Source organism: Rhinatrema bivittatum, chromosome 9, assembly GCF_901001135.1.
Source record: "Rhinatrema bivittatum chromosome 9, aRhiBiv1.1, whole genome shotgun sequence".
Classification (NCBI taxonomy): Eukaryota; Metazoa; Chordata; class Amphibia; order Gymnophiona; family Rhinatrematidae; genus Rhinatrema; species Rhinatrema bivittatum.
Genome location: NC_042623.1, coordinates 48,116,433 through 48,136,114, shown reverse-complemented (window position 1 = coordinate 48,136,114; position 19,682 = coordinate 48,116,433). Strand labels below are relative to the sequence as shown.

At 45.9% G+C, this 19,682-nt stretch overlaps 1 protein-coding gene across 20 annotated transcripts in view; it reads right to left on the bottom strand.

Moving 5' to 3' along the window:
• CADPS2 (calcium dependent secretion activator 2) overlaps nt 1-19,682 on the bottom strand; it is a 1,612,018-nt gene that overhangs the window by 418,862 nt on the left and 1,173,474 nt on the right. For all 20 annotated transcript variants that reach the window (XM_029616598.1, XM_029616596.1, XM_029616606.1 and 17 more), the window contains 3 exons: nt 18,161-18,262; nt 14,802-14,865; nt 3,916-4,039 (listed from right to left, as the gene is read on the bottom strand). In XM_029616598.1, the coding sequence (XP_029472458.1) occupies nt 3,916-4,039; nt 14,802-14,865; nt 18,161-18,262 (290 nt within the window). The remainder of the gene's footprint in view (nt 1-3,915; nt 4,040-14,801; nt 14,866-18,160; nt 18,263-19,682) is intronic.

Here is a 19,682-nt window from a genome sequence, read left to right as displayed (position 1 = left end):
CCTCCACCCCGAGGTCCAACAACCGGCGAAGTGTGAGAGATATCTGGCGCCTTTTCTCCAGAGACCTGCAGGGTGACACCAGAAATAGATCACGTAAGGGACCAGCAAAATCTAAGGTGTAGTCATGTTCTATAATGTTTAGAACCCAATGGTCTGACGTTATTTTGACCCACTCCTCGTAAAACAGGGACAGCCGCCCCCCAACGACCAGAACAGGGGAGTGGGCCGGCACTATTTCATTGGGAGGACTTGACTCCCATCGCCCCTGTGGCACCGCCGTCTCGGACGGGTCTACAGCCACGAAAGGAATGAGACCAGGTCTGCGACCTGCCGGACGACTGTCTTTGGCCAAATAGAGCTGGCTGCCCCCGAAAACACGACCGGGAAGGGCCAAAACCTCTGGAAGCTTTTGGCCTATCCTCCGGGAGCTTGTACACTTTATTGTCCCCCAAGGGCTTAATGAGCTGCTCCAAATCACCTCCAAAAAGTAATTTCCCCCGAAACGGAAAAGCACCCAGCTGCGACTTGGAGGAAACATCAGCTGACCAATTATGGAGCCATAAAAGCCTGCGGGCTGACACTGCAGAAGCCATAGTACGCGAATACGTACAAAGGAGATCGTGCAAGGCATCCGCCCCATGCGCTAACGCCGCCTCCAAATGATCAGCCCGCTCAGACTCCTTCAGGGAGAGCTCTCTGGCACTCAGGAGTTGTATCCACCGGAGACTCGCACGCTGCATTAAACTACTGCAAACGGCTGCTTGAACCCCCAGAGCCGACACTTCGAAGATACGCTTGAGAAGCACCTCCAGCTTACGATCCTGAGAGTCCTTAAGGGCAACCGCCCCAACCACAGAAATAGTTGTACGCTTAGTGACTGTGGATATGGCTGCATCAACCTTGGGAACCTTAAGGAGGTCATCCGGCAGCAGGAACAATTTTTCCATAGCTCTGCCTATGCGAAGGCTAGCTTCCGGAGTATCCCACTCCCAAAACATTAGCACGGATCCACTGTGCCCTGATCCTGAGGAGTCGGCGTCTGACCAGCCAGTATGCCCAACTCCACTAGGACATATGGAATCATTGGCTCCAACCTATCTCTACGAAAGAGCCTAAGGACCCGAGGATCATCCCATTCCACCGGGGCCACACGCTCAGAATTCTCATCCATGTCCGCCTGAAGCGGATCCTCCAGCACCACCGCCCCCTCATTTCTGAAACCGGACCCTTCCCGGACCACCCTAATCCGGGAGACCTCAGGAGGATCCGGCCTAGGAACCTGCATGGGAGGAGAGGGCCCATCCCAAGGCGCCCCGGAGGGGGCTCAGGATCTCCCATGGACATAAGGCTAGCTAAATAAGCCTTATGTAATAGTAAAATAAAATCAGCCGAAAAAGGATGCTGGCCCTTTAAATTTTCCCGAGGGTGGGTACCCAAAGGAGCATGGAAAGCAGGAAAGAAATCATGGGGAGACCCAGGGCAAAACTCCTGTGGAAATAACTGAGAAGGGAGATCCCCTCCCCCTGCTGAGCTATCTGCATCAGCATCTAAAGCTCCTAAAATGGTTGCCATTCCCGCATTCCATGGGACCGATGTGCCTGCCTCCCCCTGGTGCCAGCTGCCCCCGCTGACAGGCCCTCAACCCCAGGAAGACACCGGAAGCAGAGGCTATCTCTGGAGAGCCATGCTGCCGGCTCCCCACAGGATTTGCAGGTCAACGCGCATGGCATTGCCACGCTGAACAAGGAGGGGAGGCCGTGAAAATAAACCCCAGAGCCCGGGATGCCGAATAAGAGCAGCACAGCTGCAGAAAACAATGCGTTCCAATTCTGTTTTTTTTTTAAATTCGCGTTGGCCTCACCAGAGCACAACCCGCGGTTGTCTCTGGGCTGAGGGGGGAAGGACCAGCCCACAGGTAAATCCCCCCCCCCCTCCCCCAGTCACCGGCTGCTGCTCCTGGTACACTGGAGTGAAAGGCAAAGCACACGGCAGGCCTACCACCGAGGAGAAATGATTCTGCTCCTCGGGAGGCCCGGCTCTTTTTTTTTTTTTTTTAAACTTTATTTCAGCCAAACAAATTTAAAGGACACCTGTCACTGCAACTCTCTTTTTTTTTTTTTTTCTTGTTTAGAGTCAATTAGCCAGGACTGCAGGTTCTACCACCTTCATCTGCTGGAGACAGAGAAATACTAAAGTGACTCAGGTGGCGCGTCCTACTTCAGGGGTGCCCTTCAAGTTTTTCTCTGTCTCCATCTGCTGGAAGGGAGGCATAACCCAGCAGTCTGGGCTGATCCGGGTACTTACAGGGAAAAGCTTTGGTGGTTTAGGCTGTTCTTTAGCTTCAAGCCTCTGAAAGTATACAGTGGTCTTTGGTTGCACTAGCAATGTGAATAATAGCACAAATCTTTGTCCTCTGTGAACCTACTGCTTGAAACTTCTTTTGCCTTTTGCAAACAAAAGTGTATTTAGTTTTGACATGATAAATTAGTGTCAGTGTGTCCCCCCTCTGTCACAACCTTCTCTCTTGCTCGTTATCTCCCTCTCCGTTTTGCTGGTGCACTGTGAAATCTTTCTTCGTATAATGGATTGGAAGGAAAGGACTACGATGATCACTGGCTAGTCACTCGCACTAAGAAGAAGACTACATGCATGGGAGACCCCCTACTTTTGTGATTAGCCAGAGGGTGGGAACGGGCCACTCCCCCCCCAAAACAACCAGGGTAAGAAGGAAGTCTTGTAAAGCGATGTGATGTTTCCTATGAACGTCGGTATATAAAAATGAATAAAATAAAATAAAGTCTCTGAGTGCCTACAGTGCTCAGCGGCCAGGTTAACCACAGCAATGATCTTGACAATCACACTATTTCCATGCCAGTATGAAAGTTCTGTACTTTGCACATTGTGAGGTGTGGAGTAATGCTTGAAGAATCTCTGTGATTCATCACTGCTTTGTTTGAGAAGTCCTATTTTTTGACATGAATATGTGTGTGCCTGCAAGAATCTGAGCTGAAAGTGCATACTGACTGTAGTTTGTATTGACAAAGGAAAGTGTGGTCAAATGGATTCGTCCTTAAAGTACAGCTGCTTCCAGTTAGCTGAACCCTCTTAAAAGCCCTGTAAGTTTAGTGTGATCATACTGTTTAGCTTGCTCTCCCTTAAGTAAAATGTTCACGTTAGTAAGTTAACACCAGGTAACTAGCAGCTCTCATTAAATAGCATGGAGGGTAAGCATACCATGCTATTTAATGTGAGTTTGGTAAGCCTTCATTTGTATATCACATCATGTCATTTGCATGCTCATTCTAATATCTTTTCAGACTCCTTTAACATATATGGCAAAGCTGCTAAATTTAGCATCCATAAGAGGACCTTAACATGCATGCTAAAGTTCATTACAGAGGCCGTATAGTAATATTTCTGCTATTGAATTTGTAAGTTATCAAGCAGGTTTTGCCAGATTTAGCAGTTTTCAACTTCAACACATAAGTCTCTCATCTTTAGCAGTCTCACCGTGAATAGAAATTGCATCAGGAAACAGCAAAAAGAAATTGCATGGCCCATTTATTGAAAAAAATGATTTAAAAAAAAAAAAAAACCCACCTAAAAATTAGTATTTTATTGAAATCTTATAAAAAGGAAAACATTTTTGCTTGACTGGGAACTGAAAACAAGCACTAACAAGGGAAAACTTAATCTTGAGGCTTTCATTCAAGTAGGGTCCCAGGAGGCATATTAAAGGAGTGAATAGGAAAAAAAAGCTGTACAGTTCACCAGCTGAGATTTTAATGAGACATTTCCCCTTGCCCTGGCACAAGTTTGTTCAGAAGAAGGAAAAGGGGGTTTTCTCACAGAATATCCAGTTAATAGGCACTGCTGGCTCTTAAAGACACTTTGACAGCTTCTCGCTCTACCAACCTTCTATTTTGGCGTACTCTGTAAGCCGGGTATAATTGATCAAGGCAGCCTTCTCCAGGCATTTTCTGACCACTTTCTTCACATCTTCTGCCGGTATGGGTGTGGCAATATCTTTCATTAATACCTAGGCAGAAGGCAAACCCACAAAACTTGGTCAGAGGATTCTCTCTTTTAAAGTATCACATACACAGATTAGAGACCACAAATTCTTTTTTTAAATTGTGGATGAGTTTTCCATGTGTTTATCTGTACTTATTTAAAATAAAAACACCCACAGCTTTGGAGCAATTGCTCCTCGAACACACAAATGTAAAATATTCGATATTCCTATCATCTGTAAATGGATGGATTGTGCGAGGCAGGGACATTTTAGAGAAACTTTTAAAAGCTTGAAATTCTGAATGTGTTGTGCTCTTCTTTATATTCTTTCTAGAAATTTGTATTATAACTTGAGCTCTCAAAGGAATGGCCATATGTTTGCCAACAAGAAGTAATAAAACAGAAAATAAAATGCCGAAAAGAAGAATAAATCACTAGTTCTCTAATATCCAATTATTTCTCTTTCTGCCCCAGCAGTTTCCTTCTCCTCTTCTTCCTCCTCTAGGCTCTCAGCTATATCAGAACTGGCTTCTAATGGGGCTACGGCATATTCTGAGTTCTTCTTCTTTTATAACCCTTCCCCCCTCCTTCACCTAGTCCAGCCACTGCATAGATTGTGGCTACTTCAGGAACCTTATACATATGCATCCCAAATTGGCCACTAGGTGTCACTGCTATGTGATGGATTAGATTCCTTCCTCTGTGAAGTGGTTGGGGAGTAGAAAGGGGGGGGGGGCTGAGAAAAGAGGAGAGGGGGCTGTGACCACTACCTCCTCAGCATCTCTAGCCAGTCTGAGGAGAATCAATCCCAGGTCTCCTGCATAACAGTGCACAGCACAGTTGCTGAGCAATGAAAATATAGTCATCTAATCTCTAACGTTTAGTACATTTATTTCCACTGATCAACTGATGCACTAGCTCCTATCCCTTCAAAGTGCCTCCTTAAACTATTCCGCTCCTACCAGAGTACTGTCCTTTTGTTCTAAATACCCAATCTTTTCCCTTCAGCCTAATCCTCTCTTTGAATTTCTCTCTCAAAAACTGTTACAAACTGCCCTTTACCCAAGCACCAATCCAGAACCGCCCCTTTGCCTCTGCTTCCACACTACCCTCATTTTCTAAGACACAATTAATTGGAAAACAGAGTGGCAGAGAGTGGATGCAGGAAATGGTTAGAATCCCAGCAGTGAATACTCCAGTCTATTTACTGATGAGCTATCTACCAACTGGCGCTACATATTTTTTTTTGTCATGTGACTTCATTTGGTCCAAGCACAGCAGGCACCTCAGTGCACCAAAGAGAAAGATAAAAGCCACAAACTTGCTGCTACTCTGTGGTGAGTTCAGATTTCCTTTCTAGTGTGCCGTGGAGGTGGTGTGCTCACACCCAGGGGACAGAGGGGAAAAAGATGACCAATTCAATAGCAGCTTCTGTCAGCTAATGAGTGGTGGTAAGGGTGAACTCAAAAGAGGTGTCCTTGGGTCAGTGTGGAGGAAGGGGAAGTAAGGACACAGCAATGGTACAAAAGATAACAAACCCCACCCAATTCAAATTAAAAAAACAAACAAACAACCACAAAGACTACACCTGATTTTACCATGAGTCTTGAAAAGGAGGCATTCAGATCCATAAATAGAATGCTTTCTATTGTTGTAAAGAGCGTATAGGAGAGTGTGATAGAAGGTATAAGTTGTATGCTGAAGATGGCCACGGTTTCTCTCTGCTAAAAGCACCCACAAGTTGGTAATTTGAATACGTCCTGGGTGGAGAAGAAAATTATTCCTTACCTGCTAATTTTCGTTCCTGTAATACCATGGATCATTCCAGACGGTGGGTTATGTTCCATGTCCAGCAGATGGAGTCAGAACACAAAATTCCCAGGGGAGGACCCATATAACCACGCCTCCCCTGTAACAGCTCTCAGTAACTAGACTAACAAAGCCCAAAAGAGAGACTAAAAACAGAGGGATCAAGTAATCAAAGAAGGAATTGAAATAACCACTGTCCAAATAAACAGCAACTAAATTCTGAACAGTGAACTTGCGAACAGCAGTGCGTGAACAAAAAAGACGCGCAGTATTCGAAATACAGAGTAAAAGATTGTTAAGACCGGTAGGCAGGGATGTCCCACAAGCAAACCCCCAAACCAAGGGAGGGTGTCTGGAATGATCCATGGTATTACAGGAACGAAAATTAGCAGGTAAGGAATAATTTTCTTTTCCCTGTACATACCAGGATCATTCCAGACGGTGGGATGTACCAAAGCTTTCCCATCACGGGTGGGCCGCAGACAGCCCTGCTCGTATTACCTTGTCTCCAAGCTGACCGCCTGACGGAGCACCGACGTCCAGGCGGTAATGTCTCGCAAAAGTATGGATCGACTTCCAGGTGGCCGCCCTACAAATCTCCTGAGTGGAGACGGAGGAGCTCTCCGCCCAAGATGTCGCCTGGGCTCAAAGAGAATGAGCCTTGACAACCAGCGGAGGGGACTTACCTACGCCAAGGTACGCTGCTATGATCGCTCCCTTCAACCACCGCGCTATAGATTGTTTGGAGGCCATGCAACCCTTCCGGGGTCCGGACCAGAGGATAAACAGATGATCGGAGAGCTGAAAATCATTAGTCACCTCCAGATAGTGTATCAGAGACCGCCGTACATCCAGTCTACGCAGGTCTCCAGACTCAGAAGAGGCAAAAGATGGTAATTCCACCGATTGGTTGAGGTGGAATGCCGAAACCACTTTAGGGAGAAAAGAAGGAACCGTCCTCAGCGAAACCCCTTCAGGTGTGAAACGAAGATATGGTTCACAACAGGATAGAGCCTGCAGCTCGGAAATAAGTCTTGCTGAACTGATTGCCACGAGAAAAATGGTCTTGAGAGTGACGTCCTTGATGGTAGCCGAGCTTAGAGGTTCGAACGGCGAACCACAGAGGACTCGGAGCACCAGATTCAGATTCCACGACGGACAAGGTGGGCGAATCGGAGGCTTCAAGTGTTTCACTCCTTTAAGAAAACGGGAGACGTCCGGATGCGAGGACAGAAACTCCTTATTTCCACTGCGAAGAAAAGCCCCCAAGGCTGCCACCTGAACCCAAAGAGAATTGTAAGCAAGACCCAAATCCAAACCTGCCTGCAAGAAAGAAAGGACTTGTGGCACTGAGGCCTGCATGGGAAGAATGTCATTCGCTCCACACCAATCCTCAAAGACCTTCCAGACTCGAACATAGGTAACAGAGGTGGACATCATACGTGCTTTCAGTAGCATTGAAATAACCGGCTCCGGATAACTGCGCCTCCTCAACTGACGCCTCTCAAAAGCCAGGCCGCAAGACAGAAGCGATCTGCCTCCTTGAAAAATATTGGTCCCTGGCATAGAAGACGTGGCAGCTGACCGACACGAAGGGGACCCTCCACCGTCAAATTGCGCAGATCCGCGAACCACGGTCGTCGGGGCCACTCTGGTGCCACAAGGATCACCGGCCCTTGGTGTGCCTCTATCCTGCAGATGACCTTGCCCACGAGGGGCCACAGTGGGAAAACATATAGGAGACAGTGGCGCGGCCAGGGCAGGACCAGTGCGTCCATGCCCTCGGCGCCTCGCTCCCGCCTGCGGCTGAAGAAGCAGGCGGCCTTTGCATTTCCGGTGGTTGCCATTAGGTCTACGTGCGGTGTCCCCCATTGCCATACTATTATCCGCATCGCCTGCTGCGAGAGCTCCCTCTCTCCGGGATCCAAGTTTTGTCGGCTGAGAAAGTCCGCCTGTACGTTGTCCACTCCCGCTATATGCGAGGCCGCTAGTCGTTGGAGGTGAAGCTCTGCCCACTCCATCAATTTGTTGGTTTCCAGAGAGACCAACAGACTTCTCGTGCCTCCCTGGCAATTGATGTACGCCACTGTAGTCGCATTGTCCGATAGCACCCTGACTGCTTGATGGAGTACTATGGGGAAGAAACCCTGTAAAGCCAGACGGACTGCCCTGGTCTCCAAGCGGTTGATGGGCCACTTCGACTGTTAAGAACATAAGAACATAAGAAAATGCCATACTGGGTCAGACCAAGGGTCCATCAAGCCCAGCATCCTGTTTCCAAGAGTGGCCAATCCAGGCCATAAGAACCTGGCAAGTACCCAAAAACTAAGTCTATTCCATGTAACCATTGCTAATGGCAGTGGCTATTCTCTAAGTGAACTTAATAGCAGGTAATGGACTTCTCCTCCAAGAACTTATCCAATCCTTTTTTAAACACAGCTATACTAACTGCACGAACCACATTCTCTGGCAACAAATTCCAGAGTTTAATTGTGTGTTGAGTAAAAAAGAACTTTCTCCGATTAGTTTTAAATGTGCCCCATGCTAACTTCATGGAGTGCCCCCTAGTCTTTTTACTATCTGAAAGAGTAAATAGCCGATTCACATCTACCCGTTCTAGACCTCTCATGATTTTAAACACCTCTATCATATCCCCCCTCAGTCGTCTCTTCTCCAAGCTGAAAAGTCCTAACCTCTTTAGTCTTTCCTCATAGGGGAGTTGTTCCATTCCCCTTATCATTTTGGTAGCCCTTCTCTGTACCTTCTCCATCGCAATTATATCTTTTTTGAGATGCGGCGACCAGAATTGTACACAGTATTCAAGGTGTGGTCTCACCATGGAGCGATACAGAGGCATTATGACATTTTCCGTTTTATTCATCATTCCTTTTCTAATAATTTCCAACATTCTGTTTGCTTTTTTGACTGCCGCAGCACACTGCACCAACGATTTCAATGTGTTATCCACTATGACACCTAGATCTCTTTCTTGGGTTGTAGCACCTAATATGGAACCCAACATTGTGTAATTATAGCATGGGTTATTTTTCCCTATATGCATCACCTTGCACTTATCCACATTAAATTTCATCTGCCATTTGGATGCCCAATTTTCCAGTCTCACAAGGTCTTCCTGCAATTTATCACAATCTGCTTGTGATTTAACTACTCTGAACAATTTTGTGTCATCTGCAAATTTGATTATCTCACTCGTCGTATTTCTTTCCAGATCATTTATAAATATATTGAACAGTAAGGACAGTGGAGTGCCTCAGATCCCTGAGGCACTCCACTGTCCACTCCCTTCCACTGAGAAAATTGCCCATTTAATCCTACTCTCTGTTTCCTGTCTTTTAGCCAGTTTGCAATCCACGAAAGGACATCGCCACCTATCCCATGTCTTTTTACTTTTCCTAGAAGCCTCTCATGAGGAACTTTGTCAAACGCCTTCTGAAAATCCAAGTATACTAAATCTACCGGTTCAACTTTATCCACATGTTTATTAACTCCTTCAAAAAAGTGAAGCAGATTTGTGAGGCAAGACTTGCCCTGGGTAAAGCCATACTGACTTTGTTCCATTAAACCATGTCTTTCTATATGTTCTGTGATTTTGATGTTTAGAACACTTTCCACTATTTTTCCTGGGACTGAAGTCAGGCTAACCGGTCTGTAGTTTCCCGGATCGCCCCTGGAGCTGTTTTTAAATATTGGGGTTACATTTGCTATCCTCCAGTCTTCAGGTACAATGGATGATTTTAATGATAAGTTACAAATTTTTACTAATAGGTCTGAAATTTCATTTTTTAGTTCCTTCAGAACTCTGGGGTGTATACCATCCGGTCCAGGTGATTTACTACTCTTCAGTTTGTCAATCAGGCCTACCACATCTTCTAGGTTCACCGTGATTTGATTCAGTCCATCTGAATCATTACCCATGAAAACCTTCTCCATTACGGGTACCTCCCCAACATCCTCTTAGTAAACACCGAAGCAAAGAAATAATTTAATCTTTCCGCGATGGCCTTATCTTCTCTAAGTGCCCCTTTAACCCCTCGATCATCTAACGGTCCATCGACCCTGGATTGAGCTGTCCCGACAGACCGCTCCCCCCAGCCTGTGAGGCTGGCGTCCGTGGTGATAATCACCCGATCCGGGTCCTCCAGCGACACCCCCTGAGCTAGGTGCCGCGGTTCCAGCCACCAATGGAGACTGATGAAGGTTCCTCTCGGAATCGGAAGGATTGCCTGGAAATCTCTCGACACCGGCTGCCACCGGGAGAGTAGGGATCTCTGCAGAGGCCTCAGATGCGCAAATGCCCAAGGAACCAGATCGATGGTCGAGGCCATGGTCCCCAGTACCTGCAGGTAGTCCCAGGCAGTGGGCGTCTCGAGCGCCATAAATTCTTGAATCTGCTGACGCAGAGCATGAGCTCTGTCCAGATGCAGAAAAACCCTGGCATTCTTGGTGTCGAAGTGAGCTCCCAGAAAATCCAATGCCTGGGACGGGACCAGGCTGATCTTGGTGAAGTTGACAATCCATCCCAGAGATTGGAGAAGTTGTACCACTCTGTCAACTGCGAGGATACACTGCGCTCATGACTTTGCACGGATGAGCCAATCGTCTAGGTAAGGATGCACAAGGATGCCTTCCTTGCGCAAGGTTGCCGCCACTACCACCATGATCTTCGTGAAAACTCGTGGAGCTGTGGCCAGGCCAAAGGGAAGAGCACGAAATTGGAAGTATTGACCCAACATTTTGAAGCGTAGGTAACGCTGATGAGCTTGACAAATTGGTATGTGGAGATATGCCTCCGTGAGATCCAACGAAGCCAAGAATTCTCCCGGATGAACTGCTGCTAGCACTGAACGGAGTGTCTCCATGCGGAAACAAGGGACTCTGAGGGACCGGTTGACCTGCTTGAGGTCCAGGATAGGACGAAAAGTACTTTCCTTCTTGGGAACCACAAAGTAGACTGAATAATGCCCCCGGCCCAGTTCGGCGGCTGGCACCGGCACGATCGCCTCCAATTGAAGGAGACGATCAAGGGTCTGCCGCACGGCTCCCTGTTTGATTAAGGACCCACAAGGGGAAAACAGGAACCGGTCCCGAGAAGCGCAAACAAAATCCAAAGCGTAACCGCGTCTTAGAATATCCAGAACTCATTGATCCGACGTGATTTGGACCCACTCTTCATAGAAGAGAGCAAGGCGACCCCCCAGTCGAGGGACCACCTCGCGGGTCCGTCTGGCATCATTGGGTAGATTTAGCGGATGTACCAGCACCCTGCGCTTCCTTACCCTGGCGGCGCCCACGAAAGGGTCGGTTCTAGGAGTGCGAACGAGAAGAGGGAGCCCGAGGTGGCTGTTGCCTCTGAGGACGCGCTCTCCGCTGGTTACGATAATGGTTTCTGGAGTAATTATATGATCTTGACGAACGGGGTCGATCTTCGGGCAACTTGTGCACCGCGTTCTCATTAAGGGACTTGATGATCTGATCCAAGTCTTCACCAAAAAGATACCTACCCTTAAAAGGAAGGGACCCCAAACGTGTCTTGGAAGAGGCATCAGCCGACCAATTGCGAAGCCAAAGGAGCCGACGTGCTGAGACCGCCACCACCATGGTTCGGGCTAGGACCCTTAAAAGATCATATAAAGCATCCGCTCCATAGGCAACCACGGCTTCCAGTCTGACCGCCTGGTGAGCCTCAGCGTCTGGTAAGGACTGGGAGGTGAGAAGCTGCTGCACCCACCGAAGACCCGCTCTCTGTGCGAGGGAACTGCAGATAGCCGCCCGCATCCCTAAGGCTGAGACCTCAAAGATACGCTTGAGGTAAACCTCCAGCTTCCGATCCTGCATATCCTTCAACGCCGTCCCTCCAGTGACAGGAATAGTGGTATGCTTTGTGACCGCTGATACCGCAGAATCTACGGCGGGAACTTTGAGAATTTCCAAAAAATCGGCCGGCAGAGGATACAATTTTTCCATGGCTCTACCGACCCTAAGGTTGGCCTCCGGGGAATCCCATTCCCGAGTGATCAACTGCAAGATCTTGTGATGATTGGGAAAAGACTTGGCTAGAGGCCGCAGTCCTGCTAGGAGGGGGTCCCCCTTCTTGAGAGCCGGGTTAGGACACACCGGTTCCGGAGGGGGATCAATATCCATTTCCTGGAGGATGTAGGGAATGAGGTCATCTAACTCCGCCGCTTGGAAGATGCGGAGGACCCTAGGGTCGTCGCCCTCCACCTGGGCCGCCAAGGTGGGGTCGTCCACGTCAGGGTCCTGAGATTGTCCTTCCCCCGACGAAGTCTGTATTATCGATGGTGTCCCGGTAGGGCCACGAGATGTCCCCGCTCCCCCGCCTACTAAAGGGGGGCGAGCCTGAGGGAGGGTCTCACCCAGGAGGGGGTTAGGACATGGTATCTTGGGGGGAGAGGGTCCCCAGGTCCCGAAGGTCATGTCTCTGCTTTGAAGAAAAGCCCTGTGCATCAGGACTATGAATTCAGGGGAAAAGGCCTGGCATCCTGAGGGGTCACCCTCCGGGGGATCCCCCCTCTGCCTACCAGGATTAGACTCGGAGTAAGGGTCCAAAACGGGCCTAGAAGTGGAGAATGGATTATCCGTGTCCTCCTCAGAAAGAGCGGCATCAGAATCTTGCAACAAGATGGCCGCCGTTCCCGCGTTGAGAGGGAACGGGGCCTGGCGCTTCCTTCCCACGCGGTCTGCAGCTCGAATGTCCTTGTTAGTAGCTGGCGCACATTCCCCCTCAGGGAAACAGCCTGAGCACAGACCCTCTTCAGAAAATAATCCGGCCCTGTCGGAGCCCTCACAAGGCACCGCGGACTGCATCGCCGCAGGGAGAGAGAGAGGGGAGGAGAGGCTCTACAGGTGGCTCGCGCCTAAAATGAGCGCCGACCCGGCAACGGACGCTTGCCGCGATCCCCCACCGACCTGAAGAAGAACTGACGGGGAATTACCCTCCCGACAGCAGGCGGCCCCGGGGAATGGTGCTTTGCTGGGCCGCAGGTCGGGACGTCGGTCGCTCCCCAAAAGGGAGGGGGGAAAACCTGGATCAGGAGGGAGAGGCCGGCGCTACCGACTTTCACCTCAGAGAGCCGAATGGAGTCCAAAAAATTGCAGTCTTCTGCTGAAAAAGAAGATGAAACAAAAATACACTTACCCCAACTGAGCCCTCAGTGAGGAAAATGAGAAAAGAAAGAAAGAAAACAGGCAACAGCCTGTCAGCAAGTCACCAGGCTAGAGAGCGATGAGCCAGCACCAGCGGAGAGCTCTCCCCCTGCTGTAAGAGGAGCCTTAGCAAAGTGACCTAAACTGTAAATTTAAAACTTCCTATTTTTTTTTTTAAACTTGATCCCCCTGAGGAGGTAGCCCTAAGCTAACAAGCTGGGGACCACAAGTCCCCTGCTCACATCTGCTGGAGTCAGAACGTTACTGAGAGCTGTTACAGGGGAGGCGTGGTTATATGGGTCCTCCCCTGGGAATTTTGTGTTCTGACTCCATCTGCTGGACATGGAAATTAACCCACTGTCTGGAATGATCCTGGTATGTACAGGGAACAACAGCTTTAGAACTAGCTTGCAAAAGCAGACAGAAAGGGAGCGTGTGTGAAAAATGATGCACATGGAGAGGGTGCGTGAGACACGACAATGCACATAGAAAGGGTGTGCATGATATGATGCATAGGGAGTGCTGCACTGCTGCCTCTACGAAGCGGATAAAGTTTAAGGGAAAGGACTTGTCTTTGAAGCTCAGAGAGAGATGTTCTGGAATTGCCAGCAGCAAGACTAAGACTTCTGCAGATGCCACTGACCAGAGAAGCAATTCTGAATGTCCAAAGTAATTAATTGTCCTCCAGAAGCCTACCTTACAGGCCAATACAGTAAAGTGCGCTCTGGTGGAGCGCACTGTTAGCCCGCGTTTTCGATGCGCTATTTTTACCCCTTATACAGTAAGGGGTAATAGTCCGTCGAAAACGCGCGGCCAACCCCCCCTCCCCTGAAACTAAAAGCGCCCGCAACATGCAAATGCATGATGATGAGCCTATTAGTTATTCCCACGCGATACAGAAAGTAAAATGTACAGCCAAGCCGCAGATTTTACTTTCAGAAATTAACGCTTGCCAAAGGCTGGCGTTAATTTCGGCCAGCCGGCACAAAAAATGCTTTTCGGTACACCCTCCGACTTAATATCATAGCGATATTAAGTCAGAGGCCCCAAAATTTTTAAAAAAATAAAAAATTAAAAACAATCAAAATTAAAAATCTGCCCGCGGCCCGCGGATTGGAAGACGGACGCTCAATTTAGCCGGCGTCCATTTTCCGAACCCGTGGCTGTCAGCGGGTTCGAGAACCGATGCCGGTAAAATTGAGCGTCAGCTGTCAAACCCGCTGACAGCCGCCGCGTCTGTCAAAAAGGAGGCGCTAGGGACGCAGTAGTGTCCCTAGTGCCTCCTTTTACCGCGGGCCCTAATTTACATACCTGGGCTTTCTGAATCGCGCGCCCAGAAGAGTGTCCTGTGCGCGCATCGGAGAGCGGGCGCTCGCCGGCTCTCCTGTGCATTTTTCTGTATCGGCCTGTTAGCTGGCACTGAACTGAAAGTTGGGTGTGTTCACTCTGAGAGGATCTGACTTTGACAGGAGGCAGGCAGATGGAGCTAGGTGTTTGTGTTGCATCTATTTAAAGGTCAGATTGCTAGCATTGTTCCTGGTACCTAATATTAAACCTGCAAATATATAAAAATAACCGAGCACCCAAAGGTCATTTTTTTGACATGTTCCTTGGCTTCCTCATGCTTTCTCTAGTGATTTATAGTGGAGAAGAGGATGGGAAGGGATCCCCCATGTCACAATAATTAGTGATGCATGTTTACTAAAAAAACATTGTTGTGATGATGTAAATGACTCAATAAGAAAATTAAGAAAAATGAGTTGTAGCCAGAATGAACAATAGTAAAAGCATACCCTTTCGAGCAACGACAGTGTGGCTTTTAAAGCACCTTCAGGCCGTCCAAAAGGAAAACAGTATCTTTCAAAAAAGAAATAAAACAAAATTATGTGAGATACATTGTTAAGCACCTATAGTTCTTAGTTTATACTTTTGTCCTGGGTTCTTGACAGAGGCCTTCGTGGACATTAGAAAAAAATAAAACAGAATGTGTCATGGGTACATCATGAAACGCCATCTAAACATGCATGGACAAATTCAACTGACCAAGACACGATGGAATCCCATGATGTACAACATTCCTCTGCCTATGACCTGCTACTATAAAATGTGTTTACACTAAGAACTTTTAAATTACACAATTTACTTTTTTTTTTTTTAAAGATACACTTCTGCAATTAAAAAAAAAAAGATTATGGATAAGTTAATGATCCCTCCAACAAGCCACTTAAATTAGCATAAAAAGAATACCTTTTATTTAAAGGAAAAAATACAATTGTCAAATTCCTACAAAAGAAACTTCTGATCTGCCAAAGGCAGGTGTTAATTTCAGCCTTTTCTTGGCTGGTTCTCTATGCTTTAGCTGTGGGGATTGGACCTGAGGATTGGGATAGGAATATTAACTAAATTTACATTATGGGCAGTTTTTCCTACCTCCAAAAAATAAGCTTTCTGCCTGAAAATGCAGAGGTCCATTAAAAAAATATGGTCATTAAGAAATTGGTACTTATGCCCAGTGAGTCCAAAACTTCTGGTTTACAGCTAGTGGAGGTTTGCAGTAGTGCTAGAGAAGAAAATAATCTCTCTCTGCCATACTGGAGTGACAGTCCCCTTACATTCCACCTACAACCTGGAGAGCCACTGGGAAAAGAATGAAATGTGAGATAGTAAATGCAAAATACAGAAGTGTAAGTAGATACGAAAAATAAATTAGTTTGTTGTTCAAACCCTTGATTTCAGAAGGTTTTACTTGGAGGTGTAGGGTTTAGCACATTAACAGAGGAAGGATCTTCTAAAAAAGGTAACAGGTAAAGTGATCTACATGGGCAAAAGTAGTTCCAATCTATGAATATATCTTTGGATATCAGCACAAATGTGCAAAATGCAGTCTTACTGTAGTCAATCAGGATACAGAACATTTTTTTTAACTTTAATATGCTGGTTCTTTTTCAGACCATATAAAGTGGAGTACTGCTCTCAGCCTTTGGCTGAGATCTCAGTGCACTGTCTGGGCTACGGGGCTGAGGACAGCTCCCTTCTCTTCTGAGACCGAGAATCTGCATAACACGAGGGGCGGGGGGAGGGGTTTAACACCTTGCCACCCGACCCCAATGTGGACAGGATGATGTAACGACCATTGCCAAAGTTGGAGAATCAAACCTCCTGCTAAAGAACAAACAAATGAACAACAACAAAAAAATCTAATTTCATAATGGTTGTTAAATTTCACAAAGTCCCACTGCCCTTTAAATGGAATGAGGCAACGCATTAGAACATTTTTACACTCAACGAAAAAACTAAAACCTTTGGGAAGTAACCATGAAAGGAAATATGGGATGTCGAGTGTCCCAGATATATACAGCAAGACCATCCTTTTCACATTAACATGGCTATTTTGTTTAGCAATTAAACACCCCCCCCCCCCCCCCCCCCCCCCCCCCCACACACACACACACAATAATGCAGAGCTTGGTTTTCCACCAATCTCTTGTCTCTCCAAGTCATTCTTGAAAGCAAATGTGATTTTCCCCCTAAGGAGCCAACATTTTACAAGATTACACATGTAAAGAAACAGGACTTTTACTTATTTAATATGGATATTGGCTTCATCGCCTAATGCAGACCTGGCCATTAAAGGCAAGGATTAGACAATCTGTTATTCCCTTTTGTAAAAACACTTTCACTTTAAAGCCTGAAAAGCGAGCTGGCGTAAATCTCAAGCAGGCAGGGCTCTGGCAAACTCCCGTCTGCTTCCTCCCCCCTCCCCCAGCTCCTTTCACATTGATTGTGCTGTTGCTTTAGCAGCAGCCCCTTGGGGGCATTAGCAAATTAGCAAAATAGACTTAATCAGCTTGTACCTCTTTATCCTTTATCCGTTTTTAAATAAAATGCAAGTTTAGCCATTGTGCTTCCCTCCTCCTGCCTAATTCTTCTCCAGCATTTGCATAATCCTTGAATTATCTGTCCTATTGTTTACTCCTATTAAACTGTAGGTGACAGAGTTTATGAATGAATGTCACAGATCCAAAGATTACACTTAGGATTTCAGATCAAGAGGTCCCACTGGGTATGTTTTGAAGTGTTATTAACTTCATATGATATGTAAATAATGTAACACTTCTAAAGTGCATGTACTGGCAAACCAATTGGGCAAATGCAGTGCTCTCATTAACATTTATAATTATTCCATATTTAGAAATAGGACAATCTATTTCAAGCAATTCCTGTCATAGACCCTGCACTGACTTAGAGAGTACAGGAGAACAGTAATGCCAGAAGTAATATGTACTCATTAAGACAATGGAAAACAAGTATTAATTTTAATGAGCCAAAAATGATCTGAAAAGACTGTTTGTGTGAGCTGTGCCTTCCATTAGAATCCTAGAATCCAAGTTTAGTACTTTTCAGAGCTGGATACAATTCTCCCCAAAGGCAAATTTAAAACAAATCACAACAGGAATTATACACCAAACAAAGCTATTTTCCCTTTTTATCTATTAATGCTCTCTGTGTCATAAGTAGAGCAAGCAGCAGTATTTAAGTGAATATCCTTCTTGATTTCCAGTTTAATAAGACTTAACATATCAGTGGAACACTCAAACACACTGACAAACATTTTCCAGCAACTGCCTGGACCATGAACAAATTAACCTTAATCAGTATCTGTTTACCCTAATCCATTTTTAAACATGCAATTTTAGCTGGGGTACTTCCCCAATTCTTTCTGAAGCAGGGACAAAAAATACAAAATGTACTACTATTTGATGCAGTGTTTAGTTGCTGATCATGTTTTTCTTCCCCAATCACTTGCACTGAACCACCAACTCAGCAGCAGGAAGAACATACGTATATTAGACATACACAGTACGGTATATCATCTATTAACACCAGAAAAAACCAAAACAGATTTCACTTGTAATACTGATGTATAGTGCAGAACATTAAGAAATAGCAAATTCCCTCATTTAATCTGTGGACATTCCAGGGGCATTCCCAGATAATGCCATTGCCCCCTGTTTCCCCAGGGAATTCTGCAGCTTTATAGTGGCGTGTGCACTACAGATTGTGCAGTTCATAGGCAAAGAAGAGTTAGCAAAACCACGTCCCCAGCACTTGCAACCAAACTAAGCAGATACTGAATAAATATCACTGGTACCTGAAGTGGCTTATCTGGTTTTCTAGAAGGGTAGAAAGTCTGTCTTTAATCTCTTCAAATCTCTCTTTCTCTTCAACTGTTAATGTTCCAATTCCATCAGGCCTGCAATGTTTGTACAGTATACATTAGAATATACACAGTGCATAAATAAAATACAACTAGGAATTGTTTGGATCTCCAACCTTTTAATTACATCTGGTTTTATATGACGCTCTCACCCAGGGCACCTTACAACAGTTATCTATCAGAAATGATAGTGGTATAATTGGGATGGGGAGAGAAGGGGTGGTTTTTGGCCTTACAGTTTCCTCCTGCTCATTAGGGTCTCCAGTTCAATCAAAATTAGACTGTGCTAGACGACAACCTGCATCTTCACTGGCAACTGTCCAGGATTTTATTCCTCCCAGCCATTTTTTTTTTTTAAATACCTCTACCTTCCCCTTCCTCTCCAACTAGCAAAGTCACCACAGTGCGGTTTCTTGACCAGGCCCAAGAGACCTCAGCTTCCTCCAGAACCTGGAGTTGGGCACTAGGTGATGCCATTGTGTGGTGGTGGAGATACCTACCCCTGGGTATGCAGTCTCCATAATGTTCACAGCCCCAGCTGGCCCTCGCCAAAGTCTGTCTCAGGTGTAGTGCCATTTTAAAAGGAATACATTCACATGTTTCATTTCTATCATACAACGATAGCACTTACTTTTAAGAAATATCATTGACATAATGTCCAATGGATCGAATAAAATAACCTTTCCATCCCACAGATATATAGAAATAAAAGGTCAATGATCAGGAGGTGGACAACTAATATTTTCCAGGGCCAATAAATGAAACCGGTTTTCAGGATATCCCTAATAAATATTCAAGATATAGATTTTGCATGTACACTGCAATCTATTTCACTGGGAAGTTATATGGAAAGAATGCAGCATCTCTGTGCTGAGAAAATCCTGTTTTTGCTTACAAACCTAGCATATATACCAGGTATGTCTTTGCCCTTAAATAGATATTTTCATGAAGTAAACCTGTAAAAGCCATACATTATTTGTATGCCTAAACTATACAACTGATATCTTGCCCCCCACCATAGTATACAATCCGCATTTTGATGGTCAAGTCAGAAAGTCAAGTGATTCTAATTAAGTACAGTTCTCACTAATTTTTATGCACTTGTAGCAAAGCTTTTTGAAAAAGATAGTCATTTGCTAGTTTTACAAGCTATAATAAAATATACAAATGATTACAAGGGACACTTCAGAAATGAAAGGAACTCTTTTCTTATTTCCCAAACTAAAGATTCCTGCCTAAAAGCTGCAATTTCTTATGGGTATTTTCATAGTCTTTTCCAAGGACTTAATAAATCCTATTTAACTAATTCAGAAAAAAACATATCCATATTTTTACATAAGAACATAAGAAGTTGCTATACTGGGACAGACCGAGAGTCCATCAAGCCCAGCATCCTGTTTCCAACAGTGGCCAATCCAGGATATAAGTACCTGGCAAGTACCCAAACATTAAACAG